The sequence below is a fragment of the Podarcis raffonei genome, chromosome 2 (genome assembly GCF_027172205.1).
Source record: "Podarcis raffonei isolate rPodRaf1 chromosome 2, rPodRaf1.pri, whole genome shotgun sequence".
Taxonomy (NCBI): Eukaryota; Metazoa; Chordata; class Lepidosauria; order Squamata; family Lacertidae; genus Podarcis; species Podarcis raffonei.
In genome coordinates this window covers 82001961-82026753 of record NC_070603.1, presented here as the reverse complement: position 1 = coordinate 82026753, position 24793 = coordinate 82001961, and the positions used below count along the sequence as shown (strand labels likewise).

The 24793-nt window shown below is 41.8% G+C and overlaps 1 protein-coding gene across 2 annotated transcripts; it reads right to left on the bottom strand.

Annotated features, from left to right (window-relative positions):
* Window positions 1–1304: 1304 nt before the first annotated feature.
* Window positions 1305–18045, bottom strand: IL17RB (interleukin 17 receptor B). Of its 2 annotated transcripts, none has more exons than XM_053377839.1 (11): window positions 17609–18045; window positions 15874–15898; window positions 12981–13106; window positions 10117–10235; window positions 7798–7924; window positions 6387–6434; window positions 5373–5524; window positions 5125–5190; window positions 4317–4401; window positions 3775–3873; window positions 1305–1826 (listed from the first exon to the last, which is right to left on the bottom strand). In XM_053377839.1, the coding sequence occupies exons 1-11, from the start codon at window positions 17678–17680 to the stop codon at window positions 1315–1317; spliced, it is 1431 nt and encodes a 476-aa protein (XP_053233814.1). In that variant the 5' UTR covers window positions 17681–18045; the 3' UTR covers window positions 1305–1314. The 2 variants fall into 2 exon arrangements, with proteins under 2 accessions (XP_053233814.1, XP_053233813.1); XM_053377838.1 differs by having other exon boundaries at window positions 3775–3882; window positions 17609–18044.
* Window positions 18046–24793: the final 6748 nt, after the last annotated feature.

The window sequence follows — 24793 nt, the reverse complement described above, 5'->3', positions numbered from 1 at the left end:
CCCTTCTCAGACTTGCCACTGTGGAGACCCATCAGTCATCCTCCGACTTGCATCTGCGACTCGAGCTATTTAGCAGGAGCACACATTACTCAGCAGTGTAAACACACAACAGATCAGGCTCGAGGCATGGATACTGTACTATACTATGCATTTATTATACATAAATCAGGACAAAGAAAAACATGGCCTCTCTCCTTGTCATTCTTCTCGGAGAGAGAAAAAAAGCAATACAGAGCGGATGTTACGCTCATGGGACTCCAGCAATCTGTGCTGGAATGTAAACAGACATGTGACATGTAATAATCCCATATATCTGCAGCAAGGGTGGAATGGAATTCCCAACAGTACCAGGGTGACTAATGTCCAGAACAAGAGACAGACACGAACAGGACTTCAGTTTCCCAATTGATAAAATCACCCAGGAGTGATGCAACAATCTACTAACAGTCATAGTGAATCTCTTTTCTTGTCACCTCGTCTCAAGGCTGAAGGTCCAGTAGTAGGTCACTGACTGCCGTATTGTATAAACATTGCAGAATGGGCTGAAACCATGAGTCTCGTGTGTGTCAGGTTGTGATTATGTGGAATCTCAAGTGGTCTCTTCTTTGGTTAACAGTCAATAAAGTTTGAGGGATTTTCCTTGCCACTTATGTCACACTCCCTCCCTGTCTCCCAGAAGCAGGAGCAAGCTCAGCTAGGTGGTGAGGAAATTAAAAGTTTCAGAATTTTATTCTGTGGAACATTTGGACACATCTGCTTCAGAAGCAAAATAGGATGAGCTCTAGAAGTGGGGGTACTAAAGGGTTCCAGGACAGCTTCTGCAGAGGATGTTTGGCACCTTCCCCCTCAGAAAGAGATGAAGTCCTGAGGGCTGGGGACTTCCCTGCTCCCTTCTCCCCATGCTCCCGGCATGAAGCAGGTAGATTTGGAAAGAACCGATTGTTTCTGCCTAGAGAGCTGCATCTTTGACTCCAAAGCCCTGAGGGGGCAAACGGGGGAGTGTTTCCAAGGTCAATAAATTTTATAAAATGCCCAACAGGGATCCTACTGGGCTTTAGGATGTAGCCTTGACGACCATTGGAGTCTTCTGCACCATCTGAACTACGTGAGATGATTATAGTCAGTGCTTTTTTTCAGGCTCAAAGGTATGCAGTGCCGGCAACTTTTTTTTCCTAGAAGAAAAGCACTGATTATAGTAATTGTAATGTTATTCTTTATGCTAGTTATTGTGTGCTGCTTTGAGCTCTATATCATTGGAAAAGCAGAATGCAATTATTAAAATCAAAGAGATCTGACACTAACTTTGTACCTTCACTATACTTTGTGCTCTGAAAGGTCTCTACAAAAGGAATCAATATCCTTCATTAGGACATACTTTGGACAAATATTCAAAGGACTTGGGAGACTGTTCGTTAGATTCTTTTCACTGAAAGAAACCACCATGTATTTATGGAGAGAAGACTGGTTTTTCCAGTCACTGCAAAAAAGGTTAAATGCAAACTTGAACATACATTCAGAGTTCCCACTGTGGCTGTCTACAGTTGTTCTGCAAGTCGAATCACATGCAGGATTTGCATTGTTTGGACTGAGAAAAATAATTTTATCAGCAATTTCTTTCTGAGTTGCAAGCCACTGTACTGGTCCCATTTCAGCAATTCTCAGTTTTTGCCATGCATCTATAATGACATTACTATGACAGCATTCATGTAGAAATTCAGCAAAAGCAAGGACGGTATGCTGAAAACATACTTCTTGGGAATATACAACAAGGATTGTAGCAGGTATGTGTTGCATTAGTGGAGAAAGAGCCCAGTTTCTGCCTGCACCTGTTAACAAAAGTAAAACCCACAAACTGTTAAATACAACCTTTTAGAGCAAGCAAAGTTCATTCTTAAGTGCCTTTAAAAATAGCATTCGTTTACTTGAACTTACAAAGCAGAAAGATTTGTTTTAAAATACACTTGTCTAATATATACAAAATACTAAACATATAGAAACTACACCATATACATTAATACCAGGAGGGAAAAGGTTTGTTTGTTAATATCCGACCTGCTCCTGCTTTTTGTAGAAAAAATGGAAGCCAGTAGTTGATAACACGTTACTGTCTGCCATCCCTCAAATTATATATATTCCATAAATTTGGGAATCCATTATTTTCCCAATCCTAATCAGAAATGTTTCATCCCTGAGCCTCCCAAATATTTGCTACAGTATTTGCCAACAAATGCCAGACATGTATTTCAGTCCTATGCACACTAGGGGGGGGGGGGAATGCACCGCCCCCAGCAGCGCGATCCCAGCGAGGTGCCATTGCGGCTGCTGCCCCTCCTGCACACCACGCCCCCAGGACGCATGCCACGCGCCTACAGGCAGTGCGCCACGCCCATGGGATGCATGCCAGCCCCACCCCTGCCTGCTCTCCACCCCCTGGTGCCAGAGCATGAAGCTCTGCCACTGCCTATGTATATCAACTCAGAATTGAGTTCCGTTGCCCTACGGTTAAATCCTAACCTTACATATTAAAGAGTAAGTCACAATGAAGCTTACTTTGCTACTTCAATAAACATGGCTTTGTTACCTGAATAGCACTGGACTGGATATAACTAGTTGTGAAATATCTGCCAGGCTACAATACACATATGATCACTTACATCGAACTTAGTGGGTTACAAGTTGTGTATGCCTGGTTCAAAAACTTGTTCAATGACTTTAAAGCTAACATGATCCAAAGTAGATATTCAAAAATGAATGCAATACTGTAATGAATATCATGGAATTAATATTCCACCTTTCTATGCCATTGGTTGTAAACTAGTTTTATTGGTGAAACAATTTAATTAGAAGTTGGAGAGCCATGCTGCCTGAAAGTCGAGTTACTGTAGATTCCGGCGTATAAGGCGACTTTTGAACCCCAGAAAATATCCAAAGCCTTATATGCCGGGTATGGTTGTGGCAGGTGGCGACGGCTGCGCAGGAGGCAACCAGGCAGCGACTGCGGGTTCGAGAAAAGAACCGGCGGCGACTCTTCCCACCCACCCCATTCCAAGCCCTTGCCCTCTCGCTCGCCCTGCCACCATGGGGACCGCTGGATAGCAGGCAGCTATGGTGCGTGGCTTCAGCTGGGGCTCCAAGGAGCTGGGCATCCCCGTAATTGCCAGAACTACCAGCCAGTAAGCACAGCCCGCCGTTTTGCTGGATGGCCGATCAGGGCTCGCTCGCCCCGCCTCAGGCTGCTGCTAGTTGGCTGCAGGCAGGGGTAGTCTTATACAGTGAGTATATCCCAAACTCTAGATTTTAACAGGAAAAGTTGGGCGTCGTCTAATACGCCAGTCACCTAATACGCCGGAATCTACAGTACTACTCCCAAATGTTCTAATCTCCTATTTCCCTCTGTACTGGATACAAGGGAATGACGGCAAAGGAAAGGTCAACACATAAAACCTCAGTCAGCTTTCCCTTCTACCCTCCCCTTGAGGGAAGATGCCAAGGAAGAAGAAAAGGCTCTCTTCAAGCAAGAAAATTTGTCATCTCATATACACTCAAGAGCTTTGTCTCTCCCTCAAACTGCTTACAGAAGTACATCAGCTTTGCAGCCCGTGTAGTCACAGCAAAACAAAACACATACACCATCCTTCACACAAAGTGCACACTTGCATATTATTTTAGTGTAGGAAAATTGGCATGTGTGAGTGATTGAGTCTAAGGAAACGAAGTGTTTCTTTAAAAAAAAAAAAGCCTTATGGCTTTCTCTGAGGAAAGACAAAAACTTACCATACTTCCTCTTGTAATACAGTAGAGCAGCAACCATGCATACTATCAGAAATAAGGAAGCAAGTAGGCAACAAATAATTATGTAATTGCCTACAAAATCTGTTGAGACTAGAAGAGAAAAAGAATTGTCAGTTGCATAAGAAACAAGTTGTGAATAACCTAGTAAAGCAAAGGCCTAGTATATATAAAAAAGCTAAAATTGGCTTTTCTACATCCACAAAAGCTCTTTAAAAAAGTAGCTCAGTTGGACATCACTAAGAAAAGTTAGAAAGTAAACTGTAGAAGCAATGTTCTAAGGCTTAACAAAGGCAGGAACAGATAATTTCCCCTAAGAGAGATACATTTGAGGGGGAAATCACTGGAGAAAAAAGAGATTTGGCCAAGGTTAAAAAAACGAGTCCCTCTTCCTTCCACTGCTTCATCTATTCCAATTTTTCCTTCATATTCCCCCTCTGCCTCTTTCGTCCTTCTGATAAAGGCCAACCACTACACCAGCTTACTGTTGCCTACACTGAAGTGAAATTCAGCAGGTTTCAGCTAACCATCTGTAGGTTCTTCAGTACACAGCTCCTGATGCTCTGCGTGTCTTGGGCAATGACCTTCGCATAGTGGAAAACGAGGAATTAGCTGGAAGATTTAAAATAAACCCACAATGCAGCTAAATTATGTGCTCACAAAAATATTCTTTTTATTTTTCTTAACAACCTTGTATCCCTGATTGGCCCCTCCAATTTCTTATTGTAGTACATAAAATAAAATTCAAATCTGAAACTAAGGACTGTATCCAAAGGCTCTGACCCTCTGACTAAAGTAATCTTACTCCAGCTGAGGAAGGGGACCTTTGGATACAACTCAGTATTTCCTAAAAATATTTGTTTTCTTTTTCAAACTTGACACAAAAAGGCTTAGCACAGTATAATCCTATACATGTTTACTCAGAAGTCAATCACATTATATTCAGTGTGACTTATTTCAAGTGTGACTTACTGGTCATAGTAATCCTAACATCTCAACTGTGCTGTTGGTGAGGGGGGGAGGGTTCTAGGATTCATTGTCACCAGTAGCAGGGGACTGCATGACAAATGCCACAGGTAGTTTGAATCCTAAATCCCCTCTCCAAAAGCATATTATTGTTTCAAAATAAAAAAAATGGGATTGGGTCTCTCTTAAACAAACATGTATTTGAGTATAACGTACAGTTAGCCCTTTAATATGGAAAAAGGTCTGAAAATATGTTTTATTAGATTTAAGCAGTAGTATGAAAAAGCACATGCAGAACGATAATTAGAAACAGTGTCTAGAACTCACAATATATTTGTTTTTTCCTTTTAAGCTGAAGTTAGATTTTACCTCTTTAAAGGTTCTGTTGCTTTGATCAGTCAACAATATTTTTTCAGAAATTCTAGTATCATTCCCCTAATCCAAAGAAAAAACAAGATAAAAATTATATGCCTAATTATTACTTACAGCTTCAAAAAAGCAAATACATATTTGTACAGAGCCCTTTGGATTCTTCTTCTTTTTGCTTTGTAAAATTCTTGACTATTTTTCTTAAAAGCAGTAAATTTGCACTAATGCTTGTTACTCTCTTCACCTACCTTGGTAACCACGATATGATCATACAGGTCACCTGATGGATCAGGCTCATGAAGGCGGATTACATATTTGGAACAAAAGGGACTTGCTGTAAAGTTCACTACCACTTCTGACTTCTTGTGGCATACTGTTATATTTGGGACCCATAAGCTTCCTGTGAAATAGAGAAGTGTCTGATAAAATCTTATGCCAAAATAATTTCTATTGAAATTTCAGTAGTCCTTAAAGTAGGGTTATCCTACATGGTGGTGGCCTTCCTATGTTGTTGGACACCCATGAGGCCCAACCATTGTGGCCAATGATCAGGGATGAGGAAAGCGGTAGCGCAGCATCTGAAAGATGACATAATGGCCACTCAGCCGTAAAAAGCAGGTGCACAATTGCTGCTAAGGCACCATACCCAATCAGCACTAAACATACAAAAACCCTACATGTTCAGTTAAAGAACTGATGTACTGTAGCGCTGATGTTTCAAGTGCTTTACTTCAGATTGCCAACCACCTTGCAGAGGTAATGGGGTGGAAAGGTGGGAAGCACCTGTTTTGAATAATGATCAAATAGCCCTGAGCCACTCCTCCCACCACTACTGCATTCTGCTTTCTACATATTGTATCCCAGGGGTAGCCTAACTACTGTAATTGATGCTCTGGTAACTACTAGGTTAAATTGCTCTTTCTCCCCTTGCTTGAACAAGACGTCTTCATTGGATACAACCCATTACAGTGGTACCTCGGGTTACATATGCTTCAGGTTACAGACTCCGCTAACCCAGAAATAGTACCTTGGGTTAAGAACTTTGCTTCAGGATGAGAACAGAAATCATGCTCCGGTGGCGTGGTGTCAGCTGGAGGCCCCATTAGCTAAAGTGGTGCTTCAGGTTAAGAACAGTTTCAGGTTAAGAACGGACCTCCGGAATGAATTAAGTACGTAACCAGAGGTACCACTGTATTTGAAACCCTCTTTTTATTTGGAATGAAAATACTTTTCAACATCACTAATGAATAGTTTGCACTTACCTTTCTCTATGCAGGTTTTACAGTATTTTAACACACTGTCTTTACAACCTGAATTTAAATAAAGAGTTTTTATAATTAGAAACTGGGCAAACTTTTTATATCAAGATACAGCATATTAACTGAAGAATCTCATTTGCACAAAATCTTTTCAGAATGGAACCTAAATGTCAAATACTAAACTGTTGGTTCACCTGGAAAACAGATATTAAGGAATCCTATCATGGCAACTGGGACACAGGTGGCACTGTGGTCTAAACTACAGAGCCTAGGGCTTGCCGATCAGGTTGGCGGTTCAAATCCCCGCAACGGGGTGAGCTCCCATTGTTTGGTCCCAGCTCCTGCCCACCTAGCAGTTCGAAAGCACATCAAAGTGCAATTAGATAAATAGGTACCGCTCCGGCGGGAAGGTAAACGGCGTTTCCGTGCGCTGCTCTGGTTTGCCAGAAGCGGCTTAGTCATGCTGGCCACATGACCCGGAAGCTGTCTGCGGACAAACACCAGCTCCCTCGGCCTATAGAGCAAGATGAGAATGGAACCCCAGAGTCATCCATGACTGGACCTAATGGTCAGGGGTACCTTTACCTTTACCTATCATAGCAACTGCAGTAGCTTTAACAAATACTGCAGAAGTATCTTACAATTGCTTTGTAGCTCGATGAGCTTTGTCAGTAAAAGAATTCTCATATCACTCTGTTTAAGGTTGTGTGTAATTGTAGTAGTGATAAGGGGGAAGCACTGTAGCTAAGTAGCAGAACACCTACTTTGCAGAGGCACCAATTCAAGGTTCTGGCATCTCTAAGCAGGGCTGGGTAAGGCTCTTGTTTGATACTGCTGAGCTGCTGCCAGTTAACATAGAGAGCACGGTACTAGATGGCCCAGTTGTCTGCTTGGTATAAGGCAGTTTCCTATTTTCCTTTTCTTTTAAAATGTTTCTGTCTCCCAATCTTGAAATAAATATATTTTCAATGGTTAGGCTCACTTTAGTTAACAAAATATTTTAAAATGTCAGAGAAAGGTTCATTTTACACATTACACAGCTGGGTTTGCCATCACATGGATAATTAATTAGCAGCATGCCTTGGCTGATCTCATTAATTGGATAATTCATTTATTTATTATGCATCCATGTTGGTTGCATTTACACATTGCATTGGAGCCAGAAAAGCTTCCTGTGTCAGAGAAAACTTAGCTGGATCCATTACTTTTTCAAAGGGGTGGGGGTGCAATACACACACATATATACCATATTCATGAATGAAAATATTATGATTTGGATAAACTGAAAACAGTTTATGGTTCTCCTTTTAATAGCTGTTTGTTTAATTTGAAGATAGACTGAAAAGCCCATCAAACTAAACTTACAGCAGGTATTTTCATGTGAAAATATTTTAGACCACATTTGTTCAATTACCTGGAGAAAATCGTTTTATGTGTTTTTTAGGAGGATCAAGACCTGGATTTGGTGGTGGTAGGTTGAAAACTTCAATGTGGTATTCATTATTTTCATCTACTGGAAATCCAATATAGTAGAACTGCCACTGAAATAAGACAAGTTTGAAGATCATAATATATTCATATTTGAGCATATATTTGGAACAAAACTGAAGATGCTAGAACAGGGGTCGGCAAGGTTTACCTCGCCTGGGCCGGTTCACTGGGCCGGATCGTGCGCGCAGCTGCAATTTCCAGCGTCTGCGTCTGTGCAGATGCAATTTTCAGCATCTGAGCATGCGCAGACGCGATTTCTGGCACCACGGAAGCGAGTCCCCACACCACGCTGTACCGCTTTAGCGCAGTGTGTGGGGACTCTCCAAGTGGGCAGCTCGATTTGGGGGTGGCTTGTGGGTCGGTTAAATGACCCCCGTGGGCCACTTGTAGCCCATGGGCCTTAGGTTGCCTACACCAGTGCTAGAACATAAGCAAAACAAAAACGAATACAGCTTTCTTTCTCAATTTTCCACAAGTGACAATGTACCCAAATGAAGTAACGAACCAGACATTCTCCTGGTAGTGTGCTTAGAGGAAGGCTTAGTGCAACTGGAGCTAAAATGAAGCATCGGGATGGACAATATGTTTGAGCATCTCAATAGGAGATGGTCACTTGATTGTGTCACGGTATTTTGGGGAGCCCAAAGCTTAGTTTGGGGGCATACCCCCCATTACTTATTCATTCAAAAGTACATTAGCAATTATTGGAATGGTTCCAGCATGTTTGAAATGTCTTGTGCCGAAATGAAGGGATGGATCAGATAAGACTGTAAGCCATTTAATCAGGATGCAACAATCAGCAGTCACAAACAGCAGAGTACTTAAGCGTATAAGGATGCACACTTTTGTTTTATAAAATGAGGACCATTTTTCTTATCTGTCTGAATGCCAAAGTTAAACACCTGCAAATTTCACCTCACCTGGATGGAAAAATACCAAGCTGCTACTTAGAACTGATGAAAACACAATTCATACACATATAAATACACTTTTCAGAATGAGATTTTGCGGCCTTAAATAATACCAGTTTCTTGTCTGGCTTACAATTGGCCCAACTCATTTCTGCATCCGACAGACTGATCAGGATATAACAAACAGGAGCACCAGCTATATCAACCAGAAGCTTCCAAAGGGTTCCCAGGAATATATTTGGATACATCAGTATTCATTGGTATACTATTCTTATCCTCCCTGCCTCCTTCCTACAGTGGGATAAAGCTGCTGCAAGGAGGATGGGAATCAAAGAAAAATCATCCACAACAAAACACAATCTTCCGGCTTAACAAAATCACAAAATCCAAAGTGTGACCTATCCTATCCAATAGTCCAATAACATATTTGGACAACCCCCTGATTATTGTACTCCACCCTTTTTATAAATAATAAATAAATAAATAAAAATAATGTCAGATCCCAAGCTAGCCTCTACAAAGTAACCTTGACATGTATGTTGTTGTTGTTCCATCAGACCAGTAAGTCAGTGGATCGTCAACACTAACAAACCAAAAGTAAAATTTTAAAATATAAGCCACAGAAGCATCAGCCATGTGTTTTGTTGGGGTGTGGGTCTGGCTGAATTAAGTACCAAAGAGATAAACGGATGATAACCAACTAAGTCAAGAGTCAGCACACTTTTTCAGCAGGGGGCCAGTCCACTGTGCCTCAGACTTGTGGGGGGCCAGACTATTTTGGGGGGAAGGTGAATGCATTCCTATGCCCCACAAATAACCCAGAGATGCATTTTAAATAAAAGGACACATTCTACTCATGTAAAAACACGCTGATTCCTGAACCGTCCACAGGCTGGATTGAGAAGGCGACTGGGCCCCATCCGGCCCCCAGGCCTTTGTTTGCCTACCCATGAACTAAGCCATACTCACAGAAGGCTTAAGTCCATTGATTTAAATGAGACTACCAGGAGTATGGCTAACATTATATGTCAACCATCATGCCTGTATGTGCTCTTAGAGGATAGCTATCTGAACCATATGGACAGATTTGCTAAAATGTGTTAAGATTCTGTGTTTCAGTGCAGGGAGTTGTGCTGCAATAGCCTTCAAGCTTCTTTCATTCCTGCAATCTTGTAAAAGTTTGCAGTGTTTGATTCTCTGCCTGTTCCATAACCATATCGGTTTGCGGGCTCTTATCTAGCTTTCTGGCTGTAAATCCTTAGATAAATTAAAATGAATTCACATTCTTCCCCATTGCCCCACAGCAGCACAATACAAAATCATTTTCTTACTTTTTCACCACTGAGCATGGTTTGGTTTTGAAACCTTTCTGTGTAATCACATCTAATACAGCTTCGACTTCCTTCCTTCTGCAAACATATCTTGGAGGCTTTCAGGAATATAATGCTGCCTGGAAAGAGAACAAAAAAAAAACTCGCGTTATCTTATTTGTGTTCGAAGTGTTATAGAAATACTAGCTGTTTACTAGGCATTGCTCTGGAATTCTAATACCCCCCCCCCCAAAAAAAATCTGAGGTTTTGAAATCAGCAATTAAAATCACTGCAGTGGGAATGCCGACCTATTAAACAATTTTGGAATGAAATATATGAAGAAATCAAAAAGATGTTTAAAATATCTTTCAGTAAAAAACCGGAGGCATTCCTTTTAGGTATAATCACAAATGATATTCCTGACAATCAAAGGAAAGTATTCCTTTATGCAACGACAGCTGCCAGGATGCTTATAGCAAAAAATTGGAAAGGGAGAAAAATTCCATCAATGAAAGAATGGCAAATTAAATTTTGTGAATGTATAAATCTGGCAAGCATTCATAAGGGGACAATCGGACCAGAAATTATTAAAAGAATGGGGATGTGCTAAAGAGTATATGAAAAAACTTGTTCTGGGGTAAGCATATCGGTATGTAATGAATGATGCTTTGCAGGGTTAAAGAAAAAGAAATTTGGTGTAAAAAGTATAAAGATAGAAGTAATCTACATTAGACACAACAATTTAGAAAAAGTAAAATTTTTGAGGTCTTAGAACAAAGGAAGGAAGTCAATATGTGTATATGTATGTAATGACTAGATTAGAATGAAGATATGGTTTTATTTATGCTTTTTTGTTTTTTTATTTCTTTCTTTTGTGTTCTGTTTTTGTTTCTTGTTTGTGTAGTTTTATTTTGGAATCAATGTTTGTAATTTTTGTTGTAATTTTGCATTGAAAATAAAATTTATAAAAAAAAAATAATAAAAAAAAATAAAATCACTGCAGTTTTGAAAGATTCAGTCTGCTGTCTTGATTCATAGTGGCACCCAGTTGTCTCCAAACAGACAAAAACCTCCTTCTTAATCTCAGGAACCATTGTGCAAATTCTGGTTACAGCAAACAAAGAAGTATATGTTAATGTCCTAAATCAGGGGTAGGGCACTGGCTCTTTAGATATTGTTTGCCTCCCAACTATCATCAGTTTCAGCCCAGCATGGGCAATAGTCAAGGATGATGGGAGTTATGGTTCAGCCAACATCCCAACCCCTGCTCCAAGTAAATATGCAGTTAGTGCCTCTCCAAATTCACACAAAGCTGCTTCACAGAGTGACATCTCTGCCCACCATTATGTTTTGTTCCAGTTTCTACCACGTGTATCTGCATGCTTTAAATAATGGTAAACATGTGTATGCCAGTTGTGTGTTCACAAAGGACATAAAAGTATTTTTGTATGTGCTTATCGGCTAGATGCCAGGGAACTGAGGAGGAAGAGAGCAGAGAAATAAGGAACTGGGTGTGAGTTTAAGATTTCAACACCCACCCACACCAAAGCATTAATCTAAGATAAATAATCAAATCAGTATTATGCAAAACAAGGCTAGGGGAAAGTGACCTTGTTGTGGTCAATCCTTCTCTTTCTCATACTGTATGTGTGATTATTTCTCACATATCTGATCAGTTTTACTGGGTTTTCCCACACAGGTTTACAGTTAAATAATTAAGTGAACTTATACACACCAGGCATACATGTACAGTCAAACCTCGGATCCTGAATGCCTCCGTTTTGGAACGTTTTGGCTCCCAAACACCGAAAACCCAGAAGTATATGCTCCAGTTTTCGAACTTTTTTCAGAAGCCGAATGTCCAACACAGCTTCTGCTTGAGTGCAGAAAACTCCTGCAAGCAATCGGAAGCTGTGCCTTGATTGTCGAACATTTCGGAAGCCAAACAGGCTTCCAGAATGGATTACGTTCAACAACTGAGGTTTGACCGTACTCCCTATTTTAGGAGAAAGGCTGTGGCTCAGTGGTACAGCACCTCTCTTGCATCACAAGGTCCTGGGCTCAATCCCCATTATCTTCAGGTAGGGAAAGTCCCACCTGAAAACAAGGAGAACCACTACCAATGTGGACAGTACTGGGCTAGGTGGACCCAATGGTCTGACTCAGTAATAGGCAGCTTCTTATGTTCCTAAGTGATAGGTGATGGTGAAATTGCTGTGTAATTAGGAATGCAAAGAAAGCACCAACCGCAGAGGCTCTTAAAGCACTCTACATATATTCTTTTGTTGCATTGCATTTATGTAAGTTGAAACAATCTTACTCTGAATATTCCTCCTCCCCACCAAACTGAAATGGAGCCCCTGGTTCTATTGCTAGCAGAAGTCAGAGCTGAAAGGGCCAAATCAAAGCAGGATGGACTGGTACTCTTGATGTATGTAAATATATGTTACACTTCAAACTTGAGTGCAAGATTTGGTGTGGGCTACACTATCCATTCTGAAGGAAATCAGCTCTGAGTGCTCACTGGAAGGACAAATCCTGAAGCTGAGGCTCCGATACTTTGGCTACCTCATGAGAAGAGAAGATTCCCTGGAAAAGACCCTGGTGTTGGGAAAGATTGAGGGCACAAGGAGAAGGGGATGACAGAGGATGAGATTGTTGGACAGTGTTCTTGAAGCTACCAGCATGAGTTTGACCAAACTCCAGGAGGCAGCGGAAGACAGGAGTGCCTGGCGTGCTCTGGTCCATGGGGTCATGAAAAGTCGGACACGACTAAACAACAACAAGAATAAAAAAGACGGCCTCTATCCAATTTTATAAATGAATAAGAGTTTATAAAGTATGAGTTTCATAATCAGTCTGTTGCACTAACTACGAGACCTACCGTCTACACCAAGGCTCCAGGTTATATTAAAGTTGCACTTTCCCCGCCTCTCAATGATCTTTGCATCGAGGCCAGAAATATCTGATGGTACAAATTCGTGCTCCTTCAGCAGCTCAATAGAAGGCCCTCGGAAAGACAAAGAATCAGAGATCAGTGCAACCTAAAGGATTACCTATTTTAAAATAAACACTGCTATATCCTGACAGTTGTCCAGAATCTTTAATAGTTAGTATCACTTAGCATTCAGGATTCATAGTACTGGCCAGGACCCAGAAAAAGACATAACATCAAAACATGGAATATCATGAAATTATTTTCCAGCTAATGGCCATTGGGGGTAAAATTCAGGTGTGTAAGCAAAACAAAAGCAACTTGTCCCAGTGGCACGGGAGCGCACATATTCTGCTGGCTACTACCTTTTCTTATGGATTTACCCCCACGCACAAACCTAGGAATAAGTGGCAGGAATAATTTTAAAAGAAAGCAGTGAATGAAACAATATGAATATATAAAGTGCCAAATCACTGCACTGTTCAGCTGTTTCCACTGCTTTCCTGCTGGCTATGACACTGTAGGTGCTTATGAGAATTTGGTGGGCTCACTGGCTTCCAGAGCAGGCTTTTTAGTTAAATTCTGGAATTTTAAACCATGACATAATGAACTGGACTAAATAATACGAAAGTGAGGGTAGCAAGAACTCCATCATTAGTACTCCACAACCATTTATGTGTAGTGCCTTCCAATTGCGGGAACATATATATAATTTAGCAGAGTTTAAACGATCCCCTGTTTGAGTTTCTGCAGCGACAAGCGGGTTGCTAACTCGCTTGAGTCCTATCAATAATTATACCTTCCTGGTTGATAATCCCTTTCTGTCCCTCTTAAAGAAAACACACATGAATATGAATCATACTAACACAAACTACTTTACTATCAGATTCATTCAGGTTTACAGAGTTGTTCCTGAAGGCAGGCTTAGGTTACATAACAGATAAACTATATACAGTGGTAACCTCGGGTTAAGAACTTAATTCGTTCTAGAGGTCCGTTCTTAACCTGAAACTGTTCTTAACTGTTCTTAAAGCTACCACTTTAGCTAATGGGGCCTCCTGCTGCTGCCGCGCCGCTGTCGTGCAATTTCTGTTCTTACCCTGAAGCAAAGTTCTTAACCCGAGGTACTATTTCTGGGTTAGCGGAGTCTGTAACCTGAAGCGTCTGTAACCTGAGGTACCACTGTACTAGATAATAGTGAGTCATGAGAAGACTGCAGCCGAGCAGTTACCAGTTAACACTCGTAGCAGCAACCAACCGACCAACCAACTGACAAAACTGCCTGCCACATAGAGGCAGTTAGTCCTCTCAGAATGTTGGACTTGACTGACAGCTTAGTATCCCACACCAATTCAATGGATAACATTGTTAAATGCTATGATTGTCTCTTTCAATGGATGCTGGGTGGCCATCTGTCTGGGTTTCTTTAGCTTTGATTCCTGCACTGCAGGGGCTTGGACTAAATGACCCTTGGGATACTTTCCAACTCTACAATGACATTATTTACTACAAATGATATCAATCAGTGTTAGTGGCCCTTCACCCTTTCCACAAGTGCCCTCTGGCTGTATGACAACACAGTAAAAAAGAAAGTAAGAAATGCTTCACAATATGACCATTAATTAAATTTAACTTTAATTAGTAAGATTTTAATTAAATTAAGCTATTTATATATTTTTGTAATTTTGCCCAGCTCTGCTTTGATGCAGAACTTTGCTTTTTAATTGCATGTGTCAAGAAGTTCTTCTAAACCTCCCATTGATATATTTATTAAAGCATTCACATTAGCAAACAGAAGGCAAATTCTTTCAGAGCATAAAATTCTATGCAGTGGTGGAAAAGAACACTAAAGCGTAATTATTCTGTCTGGGAACAACCAGGGATGAAACGCCACTTCATTCATTCCAAGAAGCAGCACAAACCAAGATCAGGTTGAATGGAAATACTGCATAATTGCTTCTGATAAGTTGTTCCACGAGAGTTGTGTGTGCCAGACAACTGAGGTGGTTCGGTAGGAAATGGCTTGTGTCTAATACATAAAATGTAACTCTGCCAAAAGGCCCCTATTAGTTTCTCCTCTAGGTTTTTAGAAAACTCTCGGCTTCTTTAAGTCAGTATAAATGCTGAAAATCTTCCATAGGGATGCAGCTTTGCTGAAGAAGTTACACTGGGTCTGGTTAACAGCAACACATTTCCAATCACCATTCTAACATGCATTGCCACCAGAAGCAGGGCCTGAATCCTTGCTGACTGTTGACTAGGGTAGGGACTGAACTTCCTCTATCTGATTTTTTTCCAGGATTTGAATGATCTCTTTACATAAGAAACCAAGAACCCCTAAACTGTACATATGATCCAATTCTGATACATTTATTTCAAATGTTAAGTTTATGTGCTTGGATTTTAATTACAGACCCTAACAGTGCTCCCCTCCACCCCATTCATTATCCTTCCCCCCCCCCAGTCCCTGACGGATAATCAGATAGATTAGGGTCCAGCACTCCATTATACCACAGTGACTCATGAATCACCTGCCCTTTAATCACAATTAAAACTAAATATTATTTTTGAGACACTAAAGGAAAAACTCAGTCATAGTCTAATACACAGAAGTTGCCACTCACTGCTGAAAAGATGTATTTTGTTTTTCAATATTTGTTGCGGAAATAAAAAACTCTTTAAAAAGAACCTGAAGTTCATTAACTTGCAATTTTGATATCAATTGATCAAAATTGGCCATAACCAATTGATCTGTAGGTTAAATCTTGCAGCAATATCCAACATACAATAGGATTGCACTGATAAATTAAAATCTTAAAATACATGTTTTATTTATACATACCATTTTCTTCGTAACACTCAATGGACTGTAATAAAAAGAAAGTCAGGATTAAAAGAAAATGAGAAGGTTTATTATTATTATTATTATTATTATATTATTATTATTCCTTGCCACGGTTTACAGATAAAAATAAGAGCAGTTAAAAACATAGGAGGAAACAATTAAAAAACACTGATATAATTAAAACAGCATGGCAGCACCCATTCAATTAAAAACAGTCAGTTCCCATAAATCTGTCAGAACAAGAAATCTTCAGCAGCCAGAAAAATAACAAGGAGGAAGCCAGTCTAACATCTACAGGGAGGGAGTTCCAAAGTCTGGAAGCAGTCACTGAGAAGTAAAGCAAAAAACCCCCCAAAATGCTACTTTGTCCTAATAAAATAAAATTCCAGTTGTATAGACGCATGAATTTCACATGGAAATGTGGATTTTATGAAGCTAACAATCACCCCTCCTACAAAGCCCTCACTACTGGGATTAAAAAAATTAGCAAACAATGATCACAACCAAAGTGTGTTGGCATCCGTCTGTCCTGGGAGACAATGGAAAAGTGCACTTCAGAGGTAAAGTAGGAATTAATAAATCCAATGATTTTGAAAATAAGTAGTGACACAGGCTCAGCATTCATTCTTCACCTCAAGATCTCCCAATACTAAACTACTTTTGGGGCCCAGTATCACTACTCACAATGATTCTGGGGAGAAATCTGCCACTTTTGGGATTTCTAGCTAGCTGGACTCAATGCTTTTTTTGGGCATACAGAGTGGCACTCACCTCCACATCAGAAAGTCCTACATTGTCCTTCCTACAGAGTTTAAATGCAGGGATTGCTGAGCTTGTATTACCATTTTTAAAAGACATCCGATACTCTAACCTAACCAATTAAACTTTTAGTTGACTATCCATCTACTTAAAACATTTCAACCGTATATTTCACTCCTAATTATTATTTTTAAGAGAAATGGTTTAATTTATTCCTTGCATTTACAGTCTGTCCATCATCAAAAAGTGGATGGATTACAAAGATAAAACATTTAAAGTTAAAGGTACAATTGAAACCTTTAAATAAAAACCACAAAAACGATCGGTATCGGCGTGAGGCAACAGCACAAAACTGCAGGGCACAAAAATGCACAGCGATATTAGTTTGTTTACACACATCCCCGTGTCTGTATTCAAGATGTTGGAGTGCAGAAGATGAGGTCCCAGGTTTAGTTCCCGCCAGGTCGGTCCGGTAAAAACTCTGGACTGAAATAGACCCCAAGCGCCCTTCCCGCTGCAAGCAATGCTAGTTGGACCGGTAGTCTGACTCTCGTCTGAAAGCATCTTCGCATGATGGTCCTACTAGCATCCCAGAGTTTCGAAAAAGGGACCACTGTGAGCGCCGCACCCCACAGTCACCTTTGACTGGACTTAGCCGTCCAGGGGTCCTTTACCTTTTTACCTTTCCTACCGCATTAGTGTTACTCCTAACATTTAGGTAGAATCTCTCTGGGAAAAGGAGACTCGGTAGCACGACCCTGCTGCGCGGCGCGAACATTTCGCTCCCATCCCTGCTACCGTTTCGAAAAAGAGGTTGCAACCTTGGGTAGACAAGAGCTAAGTTATTACAGGCAGAAACCCGACAGGGGCTGCGCTGCAGGCTTCCCCGAGGTGCCTCACGCGGGGAGGGCGGCAGCTGCAACTCGCAGCTCACGGCGGAGAAAGAATAAAGGGGCTTTGAAGCCCCGCTTACCTGCCGAGCTTCTCCCTCAGAACTGCCAAAGTTCAGCCCCACGCTCAGCAACAGCCACACAGCCGCGTTCATGCTCTTTCGCGTCTGCGCCTCCGCCTCCTTGTTCTCTTGCTGGCTTCCCTTCCTGGCCGCCTTCCCGCCATTTATAACTTGCCTCCCCTCGCCCCCGCCCCTCACCGGCCTCCGGTCAGCCAGCAACTAGTTGCTTCAAGGCAGCCAGTAGCCAGCAATTCAGCGCCTTCGGTAGCAGCCCTCTCCCATCTTCCTGCAGGGCTCGAGGCCCCGAGTTCATGAAAACCAAGCGACCGAGATTATTTCCACGTGCAAGCTTGTTTGTTGCAGTTGCTCGGTCTTTGAGAGCAGCAAAGAGCCAGTTTTTCTTTCTCTCTTTTTAAGTGTCTATCTGCCGTCATTGGTCAGCAACTCCAAGGTGCCCAGGGGTCCCTTCGCTCCAATAAAATATTTGAGGGGGCCGCCCCTCCCCCCCAGTTGATGGCCATTGCCAGGGCCGGATTTAGGTTTGATGAGGCCCTAAGCTACTGAAGGTAATGGGGCTCTTTATATGTCCAGCTGTCCTTTGTCAACAACAAATTGTCACTGTTTTTATATGCTGTATGGTAATTTATGGCTCTAATAGGTATCTAAAGCCATTTGTACTTAACAAAATATGTATTTTATCAAAGTAATTGTTACAGCCTGTCCATGCAGAATGTGCACACCCTATATATAGAAACGAGGAAACCAGTGATATTTTAGGGAACAGGCTAGCGGGCATACTTACATAATAGGAGCGTACACAACACAAAACACTGTTGCTGTATGTAGGTTTTATTTCATTTGTTTTTTATCTTATATTTTGGAAAGGTACATCCAGGTAAAAATTTTTGGGGGCCCCAAGAGAGTGGGGCTCTAAGTTATAGCTTGTTTAGCTTATACGTAAATCCGGCACTGGTCATTGCCATTCAAATGGTGTGCATGCCTCTTGTGATCGATTATGTGGCGCAGGGCTTACCTGTCCCCCCCCCCCAATAATATATTCAAGTTGTTGCCCCAGTCAGCAGCCTGCAATAAAGTTCCTTTTGAAAAATGCTGCTCTGTTATGTTTCATGAGGGGAGTATTAAAGCTTATAAAATGCTGTTGAATTATGTTCCGCGAGAGGAATGTTTTTGAAGGCTATCATTAAACTGTTAGGGCAAGGGCATGGCAACGGATAGCCAGCAGGTTTTTGACAGAAGCATACCTTGGCTCCCTTGCACCTTCTGTATCAGAGACCCCCCCTCATCTCTTGTGTACATCCCTTGGTAAGGAGATGTATCTGTGCTCCCCCCTTCTTTGGCAAGGAGCTGGACCAGCACCTCAAAACCCAGGAGAGACCATGGATCAGGACAGGGGTGCCAGCTTGCATAAAATAGGGGCAGATAAGCACTGTCCCACATAACTGAGCACATGACACAGCGCACACAACATTTCAGTGGCAATGCTCATCAACTTTGGGAGGCCCTGGCCCCTCAATTGTTTTAGTGGGGGTGCTGACGTTACCTTGGCCCCTAGGAGTTGGCTCCTATGGATCATAAACTCAAAACAGCACTGGTGGTGATTGGGGAGGGCCCCGTGCAGGGCTGCTGCAGTGGGCCACGCCAGTGACCAGATTCCTCCGCCAAGGTGCCCAGAGGAGCCTGTGCTTCTTGCCTGGCTGACCAAAGCATCAGAGGAGTGCCTGGGGAGTACATGGATAGCTTGGCTGCTCTGAGCCAAAGTGAAGAAACATGATTTTTGCGGGGGGGGGGGGGGAGCCTGCACCCTGAGCGGGGGCCAACCTAACCAACCCCTGGGTACGCCCCTGGTCTTAGATTGGGGAGACCCAGAGCTGACATCTCTGCTTAACGTCAGCAAGCTACTGCGCAAGTTTTTAGGTGTGTGTTTGCTGTAACAGACAAGCATGACAACCTTCACAGAATGTATTAAGGCTTAAGCATTACAAAACTGCAAGTCTCAGAGTTATCTATGCTGCTTATTCCGTATGTGCACTATATCTGTATAAAAGAGCCACCATATGTCCAGAACTGCCCCCCTTTTTATTTTATTTTAATTTTATTTTACCAACAGTCTACTTGGCAGCCCTTTCAGGAGTCACTTCTCACTGTCATTTTGTACACACACACACATAAGACTCGGGCCGTTGATCATTGGCATGGGTGTGATTTTCTTAATGCGTGGAATGTAATTGGGGGAATCTTGCTACCATGTATTTTCCAAGGAAAGTGGCAATTTAAAAAATGCCTCTGCACCATGCAGAAATAATGGGAGGTGCACATAGTTTGTACCCTGGGTATGTTTATCTAATAACATCATAGTAACATAAGAAGGTGCCATATATGAGGTCAGAGTATTTGTCCATCTAGTCCAACATTGTCTACCCTGACTGGCAGCCACTCCTCAAAGTGAGTCAGAAGTATTTCACATCATCTGCTAGTGCTCCTTGTAACTGGAAATGCCAAGGACTTAACTTGGCACTTTCTGCATACAAAACAGGTACTCTATCACTGGTTCCTACCTGTAAATGACAGGCCATAATTTTGAACCTTGACCCTGAAGGAGTCATGTAAAAAGAACATTTTGCTCTTCTTCTGTTTGAAATAAAGTTCCATCTTATATTGAATTCCTGTAAGCAAGAATTCACAGACTTTAGTTTGTTGGGTCTGTCATCTTAGTTACATACAGGAAGTAAGATCTGTGAATCCCAATCAATTTTTTTTTTACATGCATTGACAAAAATAAAAGCAAACTGCTTTTATGTTGCTCTAAAATTATTTAGAGCAACATAAATTGAAATTGGGAAAGGAGTACGGCAATGCTGTATACTGTCTCTCTGCTTATTTAACTTATATGCAGAATTCATCATGCGAAAGGCTGGACTGGATGAATCCCAAGCTGGAATTAAGATCGCTGGAAGAAATATCAACAACCTCAGATATGCAGATGACACAACCTTGATGGCGGAAAGTGAGGAGGAATTAAATAACCTTTTAATGAGGGTGAAAGAGGAGAGCGCAAAATATGGTCTGAAGCTCAACATCAAAAAAATGAAGATCATGGCCACTGGTCCCATCACCTCCTGGCAAATAGAAGGGGAAGAAATGGAGGCAGTGAGAGATTTTACTTTCTTGGGCTCCATGATCACTGCAGGTGGTGACAGCAGTAACGAAATTAAAAGACGCCTGCTCCTTGGGAGAAAGGCGATGGCAAACCTAGACAGTGTCTTAAAAAGCAGAGACATCACCTTGCCAACAAAGGTCCGTATAGTTAAAGCCATGGTTTTCCCAGTAGTAATGTATGGAAGTGAGAGCTGGACCATAAAGAAGGCTGATCGCCGAAGAATTGATGCTTTTGCATTATGGTGCTGGAGGAGACTCTTGAGAGTCCCATGGACTGCAAGAAGATCAAGCGCATCCATTTTTAAGGAAATTAGCCCCGGGTGCTCACTGGAAGGACAGATCGTGAAGCTGAGGCTCCAGTACTTTGGCCACCTCATGAGAAGAGAAGACTCCCTGGAAAAGACCCTGATGTTGGGAAAGATGGAGGGCACAAGGAGAAGGGGACGACAGAGGATGAGATGGTTGGACAGTGTTCTTGAAGTGACAAACATGAGTCTGACCGAGCTGTGGGAGACAGTGGAAGACAGGGGTGCCTGGCGTGCTCTGGTCCATGGGGTCACGAAGAGTTGGACACGACTAAACGACTAAACAACAAAATTATTTGAATGTGTTGCCAAGTCAAACCCTTTGGTATCGAAATAAAAAATTTACATTTTAAAAAAAATGTCTAGTAGCACCTTATAGACCAACTTCAAGAAGTGTGCATGCACACCAAAGCTTATACCAGAACAAACTTAGTTGGTCTATAAGGTGCTACTGGATAATTTTTTAAAAAAATTTTTATTTCAACTGCGTCAGACCAACACGGCTACCTACCTGAACCATTTCTATTAGGTCGGTTAGAACAATTCAAGCAAAATTCCAAGAGTGTACTGAACAGTACACTCCTGTTTGGGATTATTGCCCTCTTGCACTGTGTGTGCAGCTTCGGGTGGGATGCACATAGAGCGGTGAAGGAGGAAGGGGACACCTGCCTATAACCAGCCATATCAGTCAGATCAACCCTGGAGATCAGTAGAGTGACAGATGTTGCAGCCAGATCGTGCTCGCATCCAATTCCAATATACATGTTTGGAGATGTGCCCATTCATAAACCAGCTTCTGGACAGGAGTTGCAAGTCCATGGCCAATAAAATGTCTAGGAGAGAGGGACAAGCCCCCCCCCCCCGATTCCTTGTACACCAAAAATACTGTATATACTCTTTACATAACATAACTATATTGCCTAGAGGAAGGCTGCTACTTAGCCTGCACATACTTTGCTCGGTTATTTGTTCTCAACCCTATGAAACAAAGCTTTGGAATTCTACAGTAGTTAATATAATTTAGCCATTCACCCATGCTTCACAGTACAAAATAATCCCATGATAAAAAGAGAGCCAGCAAAAAAATTGCATACAGCAGAATTATATCACTCAAAAAGATGTGATGTTCTCTTTCTGTACAAATAAATGGTATTCTTTGAAAGAGATGATATAGTTACTGGTTAACAATATTATTATAATAGTTAATTAATACATTTCTGTTGACTTTTAGTTTAAGTTTGAAATAATGGGATTGAGTTTCAGCCAATGTGGACAGTCTGTGCATTAAAAGTTGGATGTTTACCAGATTTACATTAAATAAGTTTAGCAGATTTGGGTGCTAGAAGTATAAACATCATAATCACAGATAACAGCTGAGTACATTGACTTTTATCTGTTAATGTAGACTTTACTTTGGAAACTAAAAGTCAACTGAAATTTGAATATGTAAGAGCGATTTGATTACTCCCATCAAGTAATTCTGATTCATTTCTTGAGACTGTGTCAACACTGCAGGTACTGAGTGTAATCTAGTGATCTAGCTATACAGTTAGGACCAAACGAGACAACATGTTATTCCCATCTTTATCTCTTTCATGCCTGATTTATTTTAAACAAAAACAAAGAAACAAACAAGGGATCTGGAACATTAAAACACATGGTGGAATAGTCCTCAGGCTATTCTTCCTGTGCCTCTGTCAGACATTCCTCTCTATTGTAAGGTTACCAGATTTTTTTCAATGAACCTGGGGATGCCCCCTTTTTTTTTTTTGGATAAGAAAAAAAAAGTTATTTAAAAAAAATTAAGAATTAATATCTTCTCTTCTGTGGTAGGCTCGGCCACATGTCCTTGCCCTCCCGGTGCTCTCCTGCCCCTTCAGCGGCAGCAAGGTCGGGTCTTCTTTCTTTTTTCTCCTTTCTCTCTCCTCCTCCTCTCCCCTTTCCTTTTGTATTGGCTCTGGGGTTTTGCTGGCCCCGGAGCGCCACTGGGCAGTTTGCTGGGTGCTCTTGCTCCTGGCTCGATTTGGGTCGCGTGCGGTGTGTGTGTCACTGGCTCCCCCAGTTGATGCGCCAGGCATCCCCAGTTCCCCTTTGGTAGTGGCAGCGGCAGCAGCAGTCTCAGCAGCCCAGAGCAAGCCTGGTGGCTTCAGGAGCTGCTCGCTGCCATGGTGCCCACCATGTTGTTTCACCGGAAGTCCCCATATAATGGGTCTTGTGCCGTTGAACCAACCATGCAACATTCATTCCCTACTAATAAATCTACAACACTTAAAGTATAAATCCGGGGACATTCCGGGGATGGATTTTGTCAGGGGACAGATTTGTAAATCTGGGGACTGTCCCCGGGACACGGGGATGTCTGGTAACCATACTCTATTGGGCCCTAGCCGCACTATACATTTAAAGCAGAGTCATACCAGTTTAAACAGTAATGGCTCCCCTACCACTAATCCTGGTAGCTGTAGATCATGGGTAGGCAAACTAAGGCCTGGGGACCGGATCTGGCCCAATCGCCTTCTAAATCTGGCCCTCGGACAGTCCAGGAATCAGCGTGTTTTTACATGAGTAGAATGTGTGCTTTTATTTAAAATGCATCTCTGGGTTATTTGTGGGGCATAGGAATGCGTTCATTCCCCCCCCCAAATATAATCTGGCCCCCCACAAGGTCTGAGGGACAGTGGACCGACCCCCTGCTGAAAAAGTTTGCTGACCCCTGCTGTAGATTGTTAAGGAGTTGTTAGGAGACGAATGGTTTGACTATCATTCCCAGTAGCTTTGACAGGAATAGGAGGGTTTCCTAACAATTCCCAGCATGTTGAATGAACTAAAGCTCCCAAGAATCTATGGAGGAAACCATGATTGTTTAAAGCAGTATTGTTTAAAGTAGTCTGCAATGAGAGAACAACTCCCAAATTAAAATATTTCATTTACTGATGCTGTCACTAATACTATCAGCTGGAAAAGATCCAGATGGCTAAGTAGAATTTAGAGCCCACTGACGTAAGTGTGAAAAATTGGCACCATTGATTTCTATGGTATCTAAATGAAACTTAAATCTAACACTATATGTAAATTTCCCCAAAACATATCTGAAAGAGTTAAATTGCATGCAGCAACAAGAAATTGGAGCTCCATTTTACAAAGGGAAAAGAAGCACAAAGGAGTTGTTTCCTAACTGGTTGAGGAGACCCTAGATTAAATGCTTTGTAAAACGCCTACGAAGGGTATTTTTTGTGTGTATCACCTTTCCCGTAACTTTTCATGTTTCAATATGCAAATGAAATTGATTTTTTGGCTAAGGCTGGTGGTGCAGCAGCAATAAAACAGCTATCACGTTTGCTAAAGTTAAGCAGTCCAGTATAATTTCAAATTGGGATGAGGAAATGCTTGTCGAGATGCCTGCATTGCAGGGGGTTGGACTAGATGACCCTCAGGATCCCTTCCAACTCTACAATTCGATGGTTCAATCTAAGTCATCTAGTTCAGTGTTTCACCCAAACCGCTGGAGGCTTCAGTAGAACAGGAGATATGGGGTCTTCGCATTACCTCTTGGACAACAGCGGTCAGAGAAGGAAGTGGTGTAACACGAGGTAAACAATTTATGGAAGCATAGTTTTCAGGAGTCTGACCAAATTGCGGGAGGCAGTGGAAGAAAGGAGTGCCTGGCGTGCTCTGGTCCATGGGGTCACGAAGAGTCGGACACGACTAAACAACAGTTTTCAGG

Bases quoted from the DNA above. Each gene is read 5' to 3' on its own strand.
- IL17RB (XM_053377838.1), bottom strand. From the start codon at position 17,680: ATGAACGCGGCTGTGTGGCTGTTGCTGAGCGTGGGGCTGAACTTTGGC. The intron at 13,107-15,873 runs GTATGTATAAAT...TGTCTTTCCGAG, and splicing joins TGAGTGTTACGAAGAAAATG to GGCCTTCTATTGAGCTGCTG. The intron at 1,827-3,774 runs GTAAGTTTTTGT...TTTTGTTAACAG, and splicing joins GTATTACAAGAGGAAGTATG to GTGCAGGCAGAAACTGGGCT.